The 18,680-nt window shown below is 40.3% G+C and overlaps 1 protein-coding gene across 2 annotated transcripts; it reads right to left on the bottom strand.

Annotated features, from left to right (window-relative positions):
* Positions 1-4,394: 4,394 nt before the first annotated feature.
* On the bottom strand, positions 4,395-18,452 carry LOC124265350 (cytochrome P450 1A5-like). Of its 2 annotated transcripts, none has more exons than XM_046700126.1 (6): positions 18,212-18,452; positions 13,737-13,950; positions 8,516-8,593; positions 6,982-7,080; positions 6,532-6,625; positions 4,395-4,449 (listed from the first exon to the last, which is right to left on the bottom strand). In XM_046700126.1, exons 2-6 carry the CDS (start codon positions 13,936-13,938, stop codon positions 4,413-4,415), a joined length of 510 nt encoding a protein of 169 aa, XP_046556082.1. In that variant the 5' UTR covers positions 13,939-13,950; positions 18,212-18,452; the 3' UTR covers positions 4,395-4,412. The 2 variants fall into 2 exon arrangements, with proteins under 2 accessions (XP_046556082.1, XP_046556083.1); XM_046700127.1 differs by lacking the exon at positions 18,212-18,452 and adding an exon at positions 17,593-17,885.
* Positions 18,453-18,680: the final 228 nt, after the last annotated feature.

The following is an 18,680-nucleotide window of genomic DNA, read 5'->3' as shown; positions in this document are numbered from 1 at the left end:
GTAGTGCTTCCATTGCACGAAGATAAAAGATATGCTAGAGTCTGAGATGTCACATCTAACCTGTCCAATAACTCTGGCTTTGCTAGAGTTCTATTACTTTGGTCATCAATGATCACATAAGCATGGATGGGATTCATCTTATGCCCTTGAGGGTAGATTTTAGCCAATATTGTTTTTGCGCAAGATTTCCCCTGAAATCTGCCACCACAAACTTGTGAGCATTTGGAGGCAACCTTCACCTGTGTCTCCCCGCCGTGAGAATCCGTACCTTGAGAGGTCTTTTCACGCAAGGAGCAGGAAACATGCATCGAAGTGCAATGTTTATCACTGTTACATTCATCACACCTTATAAACTGGGTACAGTTGTTTGCTAAATGTTTGTCCGATTCACAACACCTGAAGCACAGGCGGTGCTTGCTAAGAAACTGTTTCTTTTCATCATACGGAAAAGCCCTGAAGGTGCGACACTTTCCCAGTGTGTGATGCGCCTTATGAATGGGACAATATGGTACATCCTTGGCTTGTGGCCGTGCTTGTTGGAGAGAGAGGGATTTCCATTTTGTTCAACATCTGTCTTTTTTCACTGACACTTGAGTTTTGAACCTGAAATCTTTCTGGGGAAAAACTTTATCCTGAAACTCAAACTTGAAACTTGGATCGTTCAAGGTGGAAGTTATGTCCTGAATAAATTTCACAAAATAGGTAAAAGGAGGAAACGTAACCTTGTTCTGTCTCTTGTGTTGTGAGGCCCTGTCAGTCCATTTGCCTTGAATGAAGAGTGGTAACTTCTGCAATATGGGGTTGATTCCCATTGATGAATCGAAATAAGCAAATACATTCTTGAAGTGTTCATCTTCTTTTAGGGACTCTATTTCACATAAGATGTCACACAAATCATACAGTTTCTGATAGTCTTTGCTTGTGACCCTTTCAAACTTGAACAATTTCTTCTTGACCGTGGCTTCGACGGCTTCAGGACTGCCGTAGCGCTCATCCAGTCGTGCCCATAATCGCTTGAGTCCTTTGACTTGATCATGAGGGTTGGACGATCGTATACTACTACTTGCATACCTTCCAGATTCTACACCTAACCACCTAACGAGAGTTCCATTTCTTCTGATGGAGACAAGTTCAGTTCACTTCCTATGTTCCTAAACCCTGTTTTCCATTTGGTATTCAGCAGGATTGTCGCTGAATTTAGTTAATCTGAGATTGAGAAGATCCCTTTTAAAAGGTAACTTGTGAGATCTGAAGCTTGTGTTGGCATCGGATGTTGTCGAACTGGGACGAATTCGAGCATTTACATTGAATGAGAGGTCACGGTCCAAGCTCCTAGATCTACCTGTTTCATGGTTCACATGTCCTGGAGGAATATGATTTCCACTGAATGACTGTTGGTTTTCATCTAGAATTGTATGGCTTGGCTCAGTAGGAATTATTTTCTCCGTAACCGTAGTGACGTTACGATCTTTGACAAACGTTTGCTCCCCAATCTCCTCTTGTACCACTGAAAGCTCTGCCTCTGCTACAGCAAGCTCTTTCTTGTGTGTAAGTAACTCTAAGTCTGCCACACATTCTGCTTGTTTCAATTTCAACTGAAATTCCCTTTCAGCAAACTGTAAACGAGTTCGAGCACCTTCTGCCTTAGCCTTACTCTTAGCGAGAAGAACACTTGAGCTGGTTGAACAACGACTTGAACTTCGTGAGTGTCTGCTCCTTCCAGAACAAACGGAAGCTTCTTCAGTTTTGGACGACACATGTACATCATCAATAACTTCAACATGTTCAGTTTTTATGAACTTGAAACTGTTCACGGTATCATTAACTCTATTAGCAAGATCATCGGAAATCATGATGTGAGATGAGAGTTCTAGTGAACTTTCTCGTGTTGCACATCTCTTGAGATAGTCTACAAATGTTCTAGAAACAGAAAGGTAAGTATCCAAGTCTCCTTCTATTTTGTCTTTCAGTTCCCATAATAATTCAAAGTCATTTTCTCGTTGAGCATTCTCAGCTTCAATGAAACGCTTTTCAATGTTTTTCTTTATTGAGGAAAACTTCCTGTAGTAATTGCAAACTTCAGCTTCATAATATTCTTGCCCCTTTTCAGTCATTTTTCTCTGACGTGGATTCTTTTGCATTTTCCTATTCAAGACCTTTTACTATGCTGTTCTCCAACTATAAAGAAGAGTCTTCAACAGCTAGTTTAACCTTGACTGCCTTTATTTGTACCAAAAGTACGATCATGAAGACTAAGCATGATGAGGTCAATCACGTGTGACGTGGTAAAAGCTGTAAAATAACAAAGGAATTATAAGTGTGATATTCCTGTACATTGGATGAGTGTAATCACACCTTTAGCTAAATTATACTAAATTGTGTAAACAACACCAATACCAGACATTGAGCCTAATTTACTGGTTCAATTAAAACATTTTTGCGATATCAAAATGCCATCACAGTTCTAAGTTGTTTCATAAAATATATAATACGAATGTCAAGCCCACTTGTATAGAGCCTCACGAAAGTACACAGATGTACGTTTTTACTGCGTAGCATTACCCTACCTATGTAGAGCCTCACAAATTACGGAGATGCATGTTTCTTCAAAATGTATAAAATACAGAAGATACCATGGAATAATTATCACAAGAACACGAGGAATGAATCCTGTAACACTGTAAATCAACTTACGTCTTGGTGCGAGGCTTAATGCAAAGAAAACACTTCCAAACTTGAGAACGACACTTGTCGCTGATGAGCGCATGGTACAACATGGCTGGCAAAAGGGAGGTAATCAACCTCAAACTAAGGGAAGCAACTCTAGTGAAGCTTACATCAAACCTCAGATGTCAGTGCGTGACATCACAATTGTAATATACTGAACAACAGTCAAATACTTCTAAACTAACTAATTCAAGTGGATAAACCAAACAATAATCTGCGATCTGGGTATGTGTCTGCGACCAAACCCAAACTTGTACAGAAATGGGTTCTGGGCTTGTTTTCGTTTTGTTTATATTCTGTTAAAGCTCAAACTTTCTTGAATGCAATCCTTATCACACTCGCGGTTTTTGAACTCTTTAACAATGGCATAGACAAATATTAAAGTATACTATTATTTAGAAATGGTAGAAATATGACGGTTGTCATTATTAACATTGAACCTACACTCATGTAATATAAAATCATCGATTTAATATTGTGGGAGACTATCACGTTATCAGAAGGATTCTTTAGCGAAAAAGCAGTCTGAGTATTCACCTTTACGTATAGTCTGTCGATGTTTGTCAATTTCTTCAGCCAATATGCCAAAGAACTTATGAATTTCTTTCATTATAGTTGTAACCTTCTTGGTAGGGAAGAGACGGAGAGGTGGAATTATGTCCTCAAGAAAGCCGTTGCCGAAGTCCTCCAGAAACGTATCCAAAATGTGCAGCATGTCTTTGAAGTAGTTGTCTCTAATCTCACATCTGAAGGAATGGTTACGGTTAAGACCACAAGTGAAAATGTCGTGAGGTATCAGAGTAATGTGGCTGGATAAGCCCTTATTATGAAGTACTGGTATGCGCGTGATGTGACACAATAAGCCCCTAATGATATAAGTTAATTTATAAACCTCTAGTGACGTGACTTTTTTTCAGTTGGGTTCTTCATTTACAGGACAAACCTCAGCAGTCAGTTTCCCAGGCATTCCCTGCGAATTTCCAAGGATTTATTAAGGAATAGCCATTGAGTTTGAAGTATTTTACTTGTACATGGTTTGAAGATTGATTTAACTTTGTCTTGTCATTGATGCGATCGTAAAATATCACAATATTGAGAACATTCACTTTAGTGTGTCGTTGCCGGGTTTCAAACCTCCAACCATTCGTTTACTAGCTTGGTAATTTTATGCACTAGGCTACTAAGGATCGCTGTGAAAGTTAGGATTGCTCGTCAGTATGAACCATGTGTTCTTCACAAGACAGGCAGTCCGTGCAGCGCACGTGCAAGACACAGCTGCAGGTAGCGCGTGCAAGGCAAGGTATCGACTGCCAGTCGCATCCCAGTTGATTTCAACAGTATAGACAATTGATGCCTTGTTTTTCTTGCCAACGAAATGCTTTAATTTCAATTGTTCATGTCATTGCTATTATAGGTAGGATCAAAACCTGGTTCTATCGGCCCTTTCAACTTCCCCTCTTACTTTTTCAAACAAAACCTTCAAGTCGGTTTTGATCTTTCACGTATGTTTCAATAATATTATTACCTTCGAGTACCCATCGTAGAACACCGGGTACCGTTCTACTTACGTGAAATTAAAGCAGATGTTGTTGATGATGTTGAACACGATTAGGGAGACGACGTCATGAGGATTGAAGGGCCCCTCATCTCCTTTATCTTCGCGATGCCTTTGGTCAGTGAGCGCTCTATTCCCTCGTCGAGGTGGTTCCCGTCATGTAGTGTCTGTACAATGAGAGAGAACAGAAAACAGAATCAGAGCATGTTATTCAAGCATACAACTATTGCAGCCACTAGGCGCACCGAGTAAATGTTGCTTTCCCATCCTTACGAGGTACCCATTCACAGCTGGGTGAACTGAGAAACATAGCCACAGTACTTTGTCCTAGTTACTGCACGTTGCTGTACCCGCAACTAGGTGTTTGCATGTATTCATGTGGCCACCATCTGGTCATTTACCAACGGATTCGTGGGTTCTTTTAAGAGCATAGGGTTATGTACTGTACACTAGGGGTTGTGACAACCCTGAAAGAGTCTGCACACAAGTTGACTCCAAGGTTTTTTACACCCGGTCACAGGTGGGCTCGATCCGGTCACCTCAAGCTCGCTTGATCACATCGCCCACCGCGCCCCCATTATATTGCCCTTTTTTGCAGACTACTGTTGCACTGCATCATATGGTATCCAGGCAGATATATTTTAAGATCCAGCAGCTGACTAAGATCGTCAAAATACTTCGCCACGCGACCAGGCTGGCACACTGAAATATTGAAAAGGACACAAACGAACAAATACATCATTTTCGACTTGCTAAGTGACCCTTTGATTGTTGTTGTGTCTTCCTGTTATGCATTTCCGATGTCCTATGATGAAATAAAAATGGTATGTATCCTGTTACATTCATCACGCGCCCGTTCATTACAAAGCTTGTTATCAATTTCGACTTTCATCGATCATATTGTTGGCTGTATTCACTCCAGTTTAATAACGGAAGAAGAGTCAACATTGAATGAGTGAGTTAAAATTTAAAGTCACATTGGCAATATTTCAGCCATATCGTGACTAAAACTAGTTCTCAATTCATAATACATACATATAATATATAAAACCCTGTCACCGAAGGACAGTAAAATTACTAGATTATCACAAAATTCATGCTTAACTGCGCGCGGCGTGGTGTCTATAAAACCAGCTTAATTCTGGACTAGTACAAGCAGCCACACATACACACGTATGCACGTTGTCATATGAGCTAAAGTACGGCGTTAAACCCTATGTTAACTCACCTATTGTATCTTGTGTTTCCATGTTTGCTTAAAACTTGTAAATCACATTATTAAACTAGTATTTCTTATGCCACAGTGCTTTCTTGCTATCAACTTATGCAAAGGGAAATAAAAAACACACTTAATTGCTAGCATTCCAGGGACACGTTCACAGTTAAAATCACCCCAGATTTTGTTTTGTATTTTCATATTACCTTCAATGCATTTCTGTAACCAGCTTTTATTGTTTTACGCTGCACTCAGCAATATTCCAGCTACATGGCGGTGGTCTGTAATAATCGAGTCTGGACCAGACAATCCCGTTATCAACATCATAAGCATCGATCCACGCAATTGGGAACCGATGACATGTGTTAACCAAGTCAGCGAGCCCGACCACCCGATCCCGTTAGTCGCCTCTTACGACAAGCATGGGTTACTGGTTATCAATATTCTGAACCGGACCATGACGGGTTAACTTCTTCGAAATCAGTCAAGTTTAGTGATGTCACTTAATTTCAACATCCCAGTCACACGTTCAGAGTTTTAACCACTTGATTCCCAATTTATTTTCTATTTTCATATTACCTTCCATGCAATTCTGTAACCAGCTTCTATTATCAACAATACCATTATTCAGTGATTTCATTCACAACTGTTTATAATGTATGAATCATGACATTTCATGTACTCGATGTTTTAACACATAGTTTCATTGCTTTGCTTTCACCTATGTTTTATGTTAGATAACTGGGCGGGACATATTTGATGCACTTCATCAAAGTCTTTCGTGCTCATCCATGCAGGTAGGAAAAGCACTATAAGTCCTCATGGTCCCTGGTAGGTGGATCTACCTTCAGTTGTTGGCGATCTATACTGCATCGTCCAAATTTAAAATCCAATTTTAGAGAGAGATGCTAGTTTTATTTCTTGATACTGTGATATTCTAGTCGGTTTTACTGTCCTTCGATGACATTTGTTTTGGCTGAAATATTGCCGATGTGACTTAATTTTTAACTCACTCACTCACTTTCGTGCTCACCTCAGTGCTTTTGTTGCCAACTTTCTGTGCAGTTTCCATGTAGGACTGTAGTCGCCTAAGACGATATTCCTCCCTCCATCACTGAGGAGTAGTGCTACGGAGAAACATCGTATTTGTGCAAGCGTGAGTACATTTAGTTTATTTGCCATAGTTTGCTTATATTTCATAATTGAATGGCATGAATCATACGTGTATATCATCAATGGTTGAAATCAATAGTCTTTTATTCCTTTTTCTTAAATCGTCTTTTTGTACGAACTGTTCTTGTTCAGTTGAATATACAAACTGTACATACGTTACTTCATGAAGCCATATGCCAATCACTTCGAGATGTACAGGTCACTAAAGCAGTTTATAGAATGATTATAGCATTATACTAAAATGAACAAAATCGTGTCTGGTGCTATCGCTGTGGATGAAATTGTGGTGAAATTATCTTCTCATATTTACTGGAATACAACTGAATCCGCCCAGCAAAGTCTGCCTGTCTTTTAACCATGGCCTCCATGACGACGTCTATGCGGTTCAGTCCCACAATTGTAATGTGTCCTGTGACGAGAAATATTCATCAAGACAATACAATTCAAGATTTGTATTAGGTCAAAGACCAATACAATTTAGCTCAAAGGAATATGTGCCTGTGCACATGGCGAGGTACACATATAGACAACAATCATATTACTATTATTATTATCATTGTCCAAGAGTAAGGACATGTGTAAACGTTTCACAAAAAATCAACTTTTTTTTTCTTTCATTTAAGATATAAGCAATACACTTCGCAGTGTTAAATACTTCAAAACTGTTTTCACATTTCACAATATGATAAGCTTAAACATACTCACAATTTCGAAGAATAGTATTCAAATATTGTTTGCGTATATCTCGATATTTTGGACAAATTGGATTACGTGGTACCCATCTTCTATTTCGTTTGTACAAAATGGACATAATATATCGCCTCTTACGACAAGTATAGGTTGCTGAAGACCAATTGTAACCCGGATCAATGAAGAACTTAAGAGGTTCCCTCAAACGAATATTGTGAGTCAAGGGAATGATCTATTTTCAACACAGCAACACAATTTGTTTCAAATAATTGAATATTGATTTGAAGACAATGAATTTTGCTAAGACTTTACGAGTTGCATTCTTTATTACAAATACTTCTGCTGTCACTTCAGCTTGGAATTCTCCAGTATAATACACCCAGTGTATATACACAAAGAAGTTAATTAAGCACCCCCTGACATATCTCACGATTGAATGAGCGCCGATCGCAACCCTTTGGACCATATCTAGGACATGATTGGTCTTCGTGTGCAACAAAGGGATCCTCCTGTACAGAACCTGGCCCAGTTGGAAGCCGCTTTACACGTAGAATGGCGTAGACTGCCCCTTCAGAGGGCCAGGAGACTGACAGGGGGTATGAGGAGGAGAGTGTTGGCTGTCATACAGTCACATGTAGGTTACACTCGGTATTGACACTGAATCGTGCAGGACACACAAAATGACATTTTGAATGTTCACTTTCACCAATAAATTCAATATTAAACATCCCAGGGCCATACCTGTACAGACATGGTTTTTTATGAATGTGGAATTATCATCATAAAATCAACATGGATTCCATTCATTTTGGCCTTTTTTATGAGCCAAAGGATCAAACGGGTCAGAAAAACTCATGATGTTTTATGTACGTGTTGAAAACCTATCATTGCAAAAATACATGGGGTGCTTTATTAAGTTCTTTGTGTATATCTATTCTGTACACTTGAACCCTCTTGACCCAGTTACATAGGTTCACACAGGGGACTTCACCATCGTCATTTCGCTATCTAATCACTCACAAAACAAAATTGTAGTTGCAAATGCGACAAGGGTAAATGTGGTGATGACATGGATATATTTTACTCTGAACAAAAAGCTTTTGAAACCGTTTCCAGTGCTAAAAAATATCCGTGACTTGTGACTGTTTACACACCGATATTAAACTTCACAACTGGACCATACTTAGCCCTCCACTCCGTCAACTTCTCGTAGATACTTGCGTTCCGGAACTCTGAAGTTAAAATGACTTCTTTTTAAACCTTGTTTTCAAAGGGACAATTTCTATCCCTACCAATGTATGTGATGTTGGTTCCTACGTTGGCGCATGTGCATTAGCAACTGTGTTTCATAAACTGAGTGTAAGCATAATTTCACATTACAGAAAACTCACATGTCTGTATGATATTTCTTCCAACATTGTGTACAGTAGCTGCTGTCGCGGGAACAAGATACGTGTTACAGCTGATTCAGACATGCGTTCACATGTGCGTAAACATTCATGAGATTGACATTTATGGCTGTTAATGCACATAGTTTATAAATGTCAACACGAAATCCTTAATCATACGGACTATCTGCCAAAGCGAGTCAGTTGAACAATTCCAAATGATTAATGAGCACGTGTTTTTTTAAATCACCGTCAGTTAGGCCACCTGAAGTTTGATAAAATGTGAGTGAGTTAAAATTTAACGTCACATAGGCAATATTGCAGTCATATCGTGATGAGGATTTGAAAATAAAGCCGTAATAAATAAAGTAAAATAATAAAACCCTGTCAACGAAGGACAGTAAAATAACTAGAGGATCACAGATATAGATATAAAACTAGTATGAAAAACAAAAAACCTTTAACTATAGAAGACAAAACAATATAAAAACAGGCTATATATTGCCAACAACTGAAGGTAGATCACCATACTAAGGACCATGGGTACTTACAGTACATATGCTTCTTGCTTGGACCCTAGCTGGATTTACACCATCCTTTCAGCTGTTAGCAATTCAGTCAAATCTAGGCGTACATTAGAAATGACAGATATTCTACGACTAAAAAGGTGGTAAGAATAAATTTATCTTGAATTTCTGGGACTTACGTACCCTCTCAGAATTACTCTTACAGTAATTTAATCCCCTTGAGAATACAGTCACTAACAATCTCAGTTGCTAATTTAAACTATACCAATTATAAAATGCATCTATCTGTACAACATATCAATCAAAATGAATCAATCAAATCAATTTCTTTTAAAAAACAATCATTAAATGAAAATGAACATTTGTAAATAGATCCTTAACAGTTTTTACATTGAAATAGTTATCCCTTATGATGGTTGAGAAAATTTGAGTGTAATGTACTTCACTGCTGGCACTCACAAGCACACACACAACGGCAAGTAAACTGTCCACTTGAAATAAACACGGGAACACATGGTACAAATCAATAAGGAATCCCACGGGACATCACTTTTGCCACTTCTGCGTCGAATTTGGAAATGGATCGTTCATGTTTCCTACAGCCTTTTGAAAAGAATACTGAGACCGTGAGAATTGTAACCGTGATCAAATGAATACATTGTAAATATATACTCTTCAAGAAAGTAGTGCAAAGCAATTTTTTTCATTGGATGTTTCAAAGACATTTACTACATGAACTAAAAATGAAAGCATCAACCGAGGCTTTAGCGACAGTCATCGAATGTCCCAAGGTCACACTGACGTCACGTACAGTTAGTAACGTGTGACTCCTCTGAGCACCTGGCACCGCCTGCCCATGGACGGATGACAGCCTGGGGAATTGTAGCCCACTCAGCCGTCAAAGCGGCATACAGCTGTTGTAGTTGTTGTTGTCGCCGTCGCAGACGTCTATCCAATTTATTTCAAAGATGCTCAGTTGGGTTTTAATTTGGGGATCTGGAAGGCTATGGCAGAACGTTGATGTTGTTGTTTGCTAGGAAGGCTGCGGTGATGCTTGCTGTTTGAGGACGGGCATTGTCCTGCTGGAAATCAGCGTTGACGTGGGCCATGGTGAGGACGACGTGCTGACGCAAGATCTCATAGACATTTACGCTGTGCTGTTAAGTTCCCCCTGATGTGCACCAAGATATCTGCCCACATCATGACATCATCGCCACCAAATCTGTCCACTTCCTGCCTGCAGAGCATGAATCGGGATTCATGGCTGAACCATACGTGTCTCCATCGTCCCTAAGCCCATACCCTATGCGCTCGACACCAGTCGTAGCTGGCGATGCTGCCTGGACAAAATCTCGTCTCTAACAGGACGTCTTGGTCGCAACCCTGCCTCTCGTAGACAGTTCCGGACAGTCTGGTCCGAGATTCTGCGCAGTCCAGATACTGAGGATGCAGTAGAAGCAGCAGTTGTCGTTCTTTTGCGTAGGTGGCGCAACCGGATGTAGCGGTCTTGGGCAGGAGTGGTGACAAGTGGTCCACCGCATCTGGGAAGGCCACGTGTTGGATGGATGGATAATTGAAAGTTTGATAGGTGTTCGGGCAACTGGGCCCATTTACACCTTGCCCATCATAAAGGTTTGCTTCGTTTATACATGTTTACAAAGTAGTAAAGCTGCCACAAGCTTTAATGTAAGCAAGAATGACATTCTTAACATCATTGCGAGTGATATTACACAACAATCCAGTCAAGGAGAGGTCAATATTAAGCGCTGTCAAAGATCCCACCATCGCCTTATGATGAGTTACATATTTTTGACAATGCAGTAAAAAAATGAGCAACATCATCTAGCTGATTACACACTGTGCAATTTGCAGGAATATCATTATTAATAATGTTTAGATATGCACCAAGACCACAATGCCCAAGACGAAGTCTGGATAAAAGAACCTCTTCTCTACGATTGTTTCTATATAATTTTGCTTTAGCTATATAAGGCTCAATGCCATAAAGATGGCGTCCTTTTAAGGATGAGGTCCATCTCTGTTGCCATTTCGCTTGCGCATGGGTCTTACTGACGGTGCACAATTCTGCAGGAGAGGGCAATATTATCTCATCCTGTTCTGAGACATCAAAATCTAATGCAGCTTTTGCCAAATGATCAGCTTTTTCATTTCCAAAGATTCCAACATGAGCTCGTATCCATGAAAACTCAACATCTAACAGGTCTTTACTTAATTCATTAGAAAGATCAAGGATAATATTGATCAAGTCTTGTCTTGCTGAGGAGGCACCTGTCTGGATTGCTTGTAAAGAACTGACAGAATCACTGAAAATGACCGCTGATACAGGTCTAAAAAAAATGAATCCACCGCAAAGCTTCAATGATTGCTGCAAGTTCAGCAGAGAATACAGATAAGTGATCAGCTAATCGTAGAGATATTTCTCTTTTATCAGTGGCTATGAAGATACCTGCACCAACACGACCGGACACTGAGCACTTAGATCCATCAGTGTAAATCTGCATTGCATTGATCCACTGTAAACTTCGGATATGTTCCTCGGCAAGAGCTTTAACAAGAGGCGCCGGATCAGATTTATTTGCTTGTTCCAGAACGTCAAGATAAACTGATGGAAGGTCAAGCAACCATGGTGGCTTCTTTGGCAGAACACTAACATCAGCTATGGCAACATCACGGACATTATGATGGAAAGCAGTTCTCTGAGAACGCATCCCATAAGGCCCCATACCGTCTTTCCAAGGATCTAGGAAATACTCAACACAATCTCCCAATACAGCTGAAGTAGGGTGTTTCATTCCAAAAGATTTCAATTTAAGCATGTACCGAACTTCTAACAGTTGACGTCTGAGATCTTAAGGCAGTTCACCAGATTCAACATGGAGAGCCTCAACAGGGGTAGTTCTAAATGCTCCAAGGCATATTCGTAGGGCTTTTGACTGAACAACAGCTAGTCTTGCCTTTTGTGTAGCACATGCAGATCCATAGGCTTGACAGCCGAAATCAAGTCGTGATCTAATGAGGGCACGATACAACAGTAACAAACACGTCCTGTCTGCACCCCATTTGGTACTGGAAATACTTCTCAGAAGGTTCAGGACTTTAGTGCATTTCTGAATCAAATAGTCTATATGAGGTTTCCAAGTAAGCCTCTTATCAAACCAGAGTCCCAAAAACTTGACTTTATCCACAAACTCCAAAGGAGAACCGCACAAAACCAATTTTGAATTATGTGGAATCTTCTTCCGAGTAAAATGATTGCAGACGATTTAGAAGCTGAAATCTTAAAACCCCAATGGACACACCAAGTCTGTACAAGATGAAGAGATTGTTGAATGCCGTTAAAGACAGTGTCAAAATTACTGGACCGTTTCCACAACGCTCCATCATCTGCAAACTGTGATGTTTCGACCATTTTACTGATATTCTCAAACAGGTCATTAATCATAACATTAAATAAGGTTGGGCTGATAACACTACCTTGAGGTGTTCCATTCTCTAACATGTATACATCCGACAGAGAAGTTCCAATGCGAACTTGTATAGTTCGATCCCTCAAGAAATCTTTTATCCAGTCAAGCATGCAGGCCACGTGTTGATCCCTGCTGCTGGTAGCGGTTCCATAGCCTCGATATGGTGCCAGAGGAGACATTTCAAAACTCGCAACCTCTGATCTGGACTCTCCTCTTTGCAATTGTCCGATGGCGCTGTTCCTCTGAGCTTCGTTCAGTCTGACATTATGAAATCTGTGCTGAGAGCTTTAACCGAGGTGAAGCGACATCGAGAACTCTGCACCTTCATAGAGCTTTTTGTGCCTTTTGCACTTGCATACCATGCCTTTGCGAAAGTGGTTCAAAACAGCAGTTGCGTCTTTGCGATTTTGTAGAGGGTAATGTCCGAGTAACTCTCCATTCCTTAAAAATAATGGAGCCGAGGTTCCGGAGGGGCCGAGGCACATTATTTTAAGGGATGGAGAGTTACGAGGATATTACCCTACTTAAATTACATTCAAAGTATTGGGAATATTTCTGTTATCAAAATAAAATCACAAAATGAAGGTTTTAATTTGAAACTGGTACACGTCGCTCCATTCCTGAAAATTATGGGGCGAGAAGACAATGGAATGACGTCACAAATGTAATTTAATCACTGTTAACCATCTGTATACCAAGTCTTCGATTTCCAAACGATTATTGTGACTAAATTGCATTTTGTAAGCTCCATAACACAACATATTCAGCGTTCGTAACGCTAGGTTTCCACATATCTAAATTTATTAGGAAACGTTCACTTTTGCGTTACTATTTTTTAAGAGTATATTTCCTGAGGTAGAGGTATCGGATATACGTTGTAGTCCCGGGGTATGCCAAGGGATATTTCATGTGATATCATGTTTATCAGTGAGGGTAAAGTTGATTTGATAAAATACATCTAAACCAACAGACCTAGGAGGTTCCCAAGCAACGGCAATCCTCGGGGCCCAGGCGGTAAATTGTACCTCTTCTTTGTGATCAGATAAACGGTTACTCCGGCAATTGATCCCACCAGAACAGCCCGACCGGTGAGACTCCTAGGTAACCATTCCTCCTTCCCCTTGAGAAAGTCCAGTAGCTGGTCCAGGTAGGGGGCGTTCTCCATCAGCTCCATGTCCAGAGTCAACTGCCAACACAAAAAGAACACACATCGACATCGTTTATTGAAGTACAAATATACATCCCGGTTTTCATGTGTAACATAAGCATGAGCGTATTGAAGTTTGCAAATAGTGAGTCAGTGAGTTTATATGTAGCGTCACATCGGAATGTTTCAGCCATATCTTGACGAGAACAAATTTGACGTTTATATAGAATGATTATATATGATAAAACCTGTCGTCAAAGAAAAGTAAAACAACTAGGCCCTGACAGTTCGAATTAAAACTAGCATGTGAAGTTAAAACTAATAGTACTATTTGGACAATACATAATATAACAACAGGCTATAGATCGCCAACAGAAGGTAGATCACCATACTAGTGACTAGTGGTGTTCCGATTAATTGAAATAATCGAAGATTGGTCTCAGTGGCCAAACAACCAAGCAATCGATCACATTTTCTCATAATCGAACACAAACGATTTTGGAACCGCTGTAATAGAGTTTGAAATACTTGATGGTGGAACATATCTAGGACGTTGTCAGGGCCGGAAAACGTGTTTAATTCTTAGAAAACTCACTTCACTTTCTGAAAAGTCATGACTGAATATTTCTTGAAGAATCTGGGATCTTTATGTTACACTAGAACTGAATCATTTTACACTGGATGTGAAATTTGCAAATGTAAGTTTCTAAATAAAACGAAAAACAACAGAGAACCAAATGTTTTTTTTCTTTATACTTATCATCAATTGTGAGATTTCAACCAATTCCCAACACTACTAGTGACCATGAGGATCTTGCAAATAAATACGTCGTTAATATTATCAGTGTTATTAATTATTATCGCAAATGCCTGAAGACAACTATGTATAGTAAACTAGAGGTTTAACGAATTCAAAGGGACCACTAATATATGGCTGTTATTTGTTATTCGCATTTCGACTACAATGTGCAAGAGATTAGAACCACAAAAGCGTTCACGTAATAAATGTACTTCACTGTATCACAATCAATTGCTGTTTTAGGGCAGTAACTAAACAAATGCCCCAGGTCAAGGCATATCAGTCCGTATTATAACCTATCTCTGTCTGCGCATGTGTGCGCGCGTGTATCCATCCATCCATAAATGCAGACAGACAAACAGACATACAGACATTTTGTCTTGGTCATCTCGCATTACAATATTACAAGAAGTTGTGTTAATGTCACCTTTTTGCCCCATATTGCCAATTATGGAAGTCTGACCACTGTAGCAGCTATGCGAGTATTGTCATATTTATAAACTTCTATATTGGTATAGTCACTGCTTATATATTATAATGTCTTTCTTCTTGTACCGTCACTGGGTTCGTGTTGTCACTCCAGTTTGTACTGCTATTGTAATTCCTTTGTAGTGATTTGTGAACATTAAGTCACTTAATTGTGTACGCCATTATTATCTGCGCAACTGTCTTTGTTTTTATTTTTTACTTTTTAGTTTTGGCTTCACACCAATTCCATTTACGAATATATCTTGGGTTAACTGGTTTTTTTCAACATGAGAATCAGCATGTCATAAACGAAACATAAATGGTTGGTTTAGCCAATCAGATCCCACGAATTAATTATTCCAAGGTACGAATCTATACTGAGTTAAAAAAGAAACTTCACATTCTTTCTTCAGGGCACTATAAAAGAGCAAGAGATGGTAAGATGGTTCAAATTGTTATTATTTCATTGCTGAGATCTGTGTGATGTACTCGATACACTGACAGTGCCATAATCAGTTCCATTAGGCTACACCGCCGTTCCAAAACATGGGTATACAGAATGTCAAGTCACAAGAATAAAAATGCGAAATTTCTCAGTTCAATATCGTGTATGGCCGCCCCGCGCATTCACCACTGCCAAACACCGTCTCCTCATCGACTGCCTGATACTTGTGAACACGTGGTTGGGGATTCTGCGCCATTGCTCTTGCAAGGCAGCGCCAAGTTCCTGCAAATTCTGAGGTTGGTTCCTAAAACCATGAAGCCTTCTCCCAAGTGCATCCCAAACGTGCTCTGTTGGATTAAGGTCAGGGGACCTCGATGGCCAGTCCATGACGTTGATTCCAGCGTTTTGAAGGAATTTTCGTGTCAACATCGCGGTATGCGGCCGAGCATGCTGGAACTGTAGACCTGGGCCATGAGCCGCCATGAAAGGAACGAGTTGGGGGTGGGCACCTGGTCGCGGTAAGCAGCAGCTGTGAGGTTGCCACGGATGACCAGAAGTCGGGAACGGTTGTTCCCACAGACATCACCCCACACCATGCAACTTCCGCCCCCGAATCTGTCGACTTCCTGTACACAACATTGGGCATACCTTTCACGACGTCGTCTCCAGAGTCTATGCCTTCCGTCCGCGAATCTGAGGGTAAACCTGGATTCATCGCTAAAGACGACTCGATTCCAGTCTCTCTGGGTCCATCGGAGGTGACATTGGGCCCACAGCAGACGTTGACGTTGATGAAACGGCGTCAATATTGGCCCACGATATGGACGTCGAGAATGGAGATTGACAGCCCGCAACCGATTTCGAATGGTCTGTGAGGACAGTCGACCTCTAAACATCTCAGCCCTGGTTCGTGTAGCCGGCAGAAATCTGTCACGTAGGTGACGTAGGACGATTTGATGGTCTTCTGCTCGTGACGTCACACGTGGACGACCCGACCTTGGGCGATCAGAAGTGGTGCCAGTTTGTTGTAGACGACCTCGCAAGTCATACACAGTATGACGGCTACATCCCATTGCTCTTGCGACGTAAACATAACTGATCTTCCCGCTTGCAACATGCCAACGGCACGTTCACGTTGCACATTTGACAATCGTGGCATTTTAAGTACCGTTAGAACGGTGGTTTAAAAGTGTTTTTTCAATTCTTGAGGCCAATGCAATCACGTGCATATGAAGAAAACTTCGATGCGAAGATCACGTGATCGACTGCGCGTGCAAAACCTGATTTGGCACTAACGTCATTTGCACGACGAATGGATGAGTTTGAGTGGGTTTTGTTAACGTTTTTCTAGAGTCGAAAGCTAGGGATCCCATTTCGGATACATAGATGTATCATCAGAGAAAAATTATTCATTATTTTTCAAATTACATTTTGTGAAGTTTCTTTTTTGACTCAGTATATAATAACACCGGTGCCATTTATCTATATTTCATTGTTCCGCCACAAGGTGGCACCTGTGTATTAAATTACAAATGCTTATTAACTGGTGACAGGTGGCAATGGTTATTTAGCTACCATTTTGGTTACTTGTTGTGTCTCTTAATGAAGTACTTATTACAATCGGATGCCATCATAACTTGACCTCATTTATGTAACAACATTTTGTCATAATCTTCACCCTCTAACAGAATCAAACTTATTTTTCGCTATTTCTCTCTGTGTGTGTCTTTTGTTAATTTTAAAATTTTGATACATAATTTGAAGATAAAGGAGTATTTTGATGTAAAATATCTACGTAATAGAGCGCGAGCTAACAAAATAAATTATTCTTATATTAGTTTTGCATGTTTTTATTATAAGTGTAAATGAAAACACATTAAAAGTTGTTTGTAGCAAACACATTTTAAAGAAGTAATTCCAATATGAATCAGGATGCGTATTTGAAACCAACCATATCTTTATCCCTCACCTGCAGGTCTCTCCTCTTTGTTTTTGTCTGTAATGCTGTGTCAAGGTGACCCGCCCTTCTACGTCTAGCCGAAAACAGTTTATGTATTCAAGTAGGTTGACATGCTTGTTCAAACAGGACACACGTTCACAACGGAAGACTCTCCAGTATATCTCGCCTTTACTATATCGCCCCAGACAATATTTCAAGTGCTAGCTACACAAAATGCGCCAGATATAGGTCACGCTTATCGACGATAGACGAATCACGAGTCTCATTGCAAGTGGTGCACTCAATTGGTATGCAAAAAAAAAAAAAATAACAACGTCAACTATAAAAATGTATTGTAAATGCGCAGTTTTTCGTAAATGAAAACAGGATCTATGTTTGAAGGTCAGTGGGAAGGCCGATGTGTCGCATCGTGTAAACTTTCATGTACCATACAAGCAAGGACAGGCTGGTTAGTTGATGACATTTCAACAGTGTTACATTGGTTTCGCAGTCGACATCTGTAAAGAAAACTCTGTCGTGTTTGCCAACATCAAAAACCTTGTTATTTGAACCGTGTAAACTCATTCGTTCAGCACTTTAGTGACTTTACACTTCACCGTCAAGCAGAAATAAGCAATGTTGACATTACCTGTTTACAGGCAGATAATTTTTGAAGCTGCCGACTGACTGGCCTCGCTGGTGAGTTTGGAGCAGGCTGGGGCACTGAGGGTCTGTATGGACAAAGTAGATATCTCAGAGGGTGTCAGCAGGTGCACCATTTCTTCGTGAAATGTGATTTAAGATCACGATCAAGATCATTGCACTTTTACAGCGAGTTGCCTGCACGTGTCTGTGTGGGTTAGCTGCCGACTGACTGGCCTCGCTGGTGAGTTTGGAGCAGTCTGTGGCACTGAGGGTCTGTATGGACAAAGTACATATCTCAGAGGGTGTCAGCAGGTGCACCATTTCTTTGTGAAATGTGATTTAAGATCACGATAAAGATCATTACACTTTTACAGCGAGTTGCCTGCACGTGTCTGTGTGGGCTAGAATTGGTCTTCAGCAACCCAGTCTTGTCGTAATAGGCGATAGCGACCTACGGGATCGGGTGGTCAGGA

Source organism: Haliotis rubra, unplaced genomic scaffold (assembly GCF_003918875.1).
Source record: "Haliotis rubra isolate DU_JTF1 unplaced genomic scaffold, ASM391887v1 Scf973, whole genome shotgun sequence".
NCBI classification, from domain to species: Eukaryota; Metazoa; Mollusca; class Gastropoda; order Lepetellida; family Haliotidae; genus Haliotis; species Haliotis rubra.
Note: the sequence above shows the minus strand (reverse complement) of the source record. Positions and strands in the feature narration are given on the sequence as shown.

What these genes read in the sequence shown, in the direction of transcription:
- LOC124265350 (XM_046700126.1), bottom strand. Translation starts at nt 13,938, where the DNA reads ATGGAGCTGATGGAGAACGCCCCCTACCTGGACCAGCTACTGGACTTT. An exon ending in GTTGCTTGGGAACCTCCTAG is followed by an intron (nt 8,594 to 13,736) that starts GTCTGTTGGTTT and finishes TTTTAACTTCAG; the next exon opens with AGTTCCGGAACGCAAGTATC. An exon ending in GCGGATTCAGTTGTATTCCA is followed by an intron (nt 6,626 to 6,981) that starts GTAAATATGAGA and finishes GTTTCTCCGTAG; the next exon opens with CACTACTCCTCAGTGATGGA.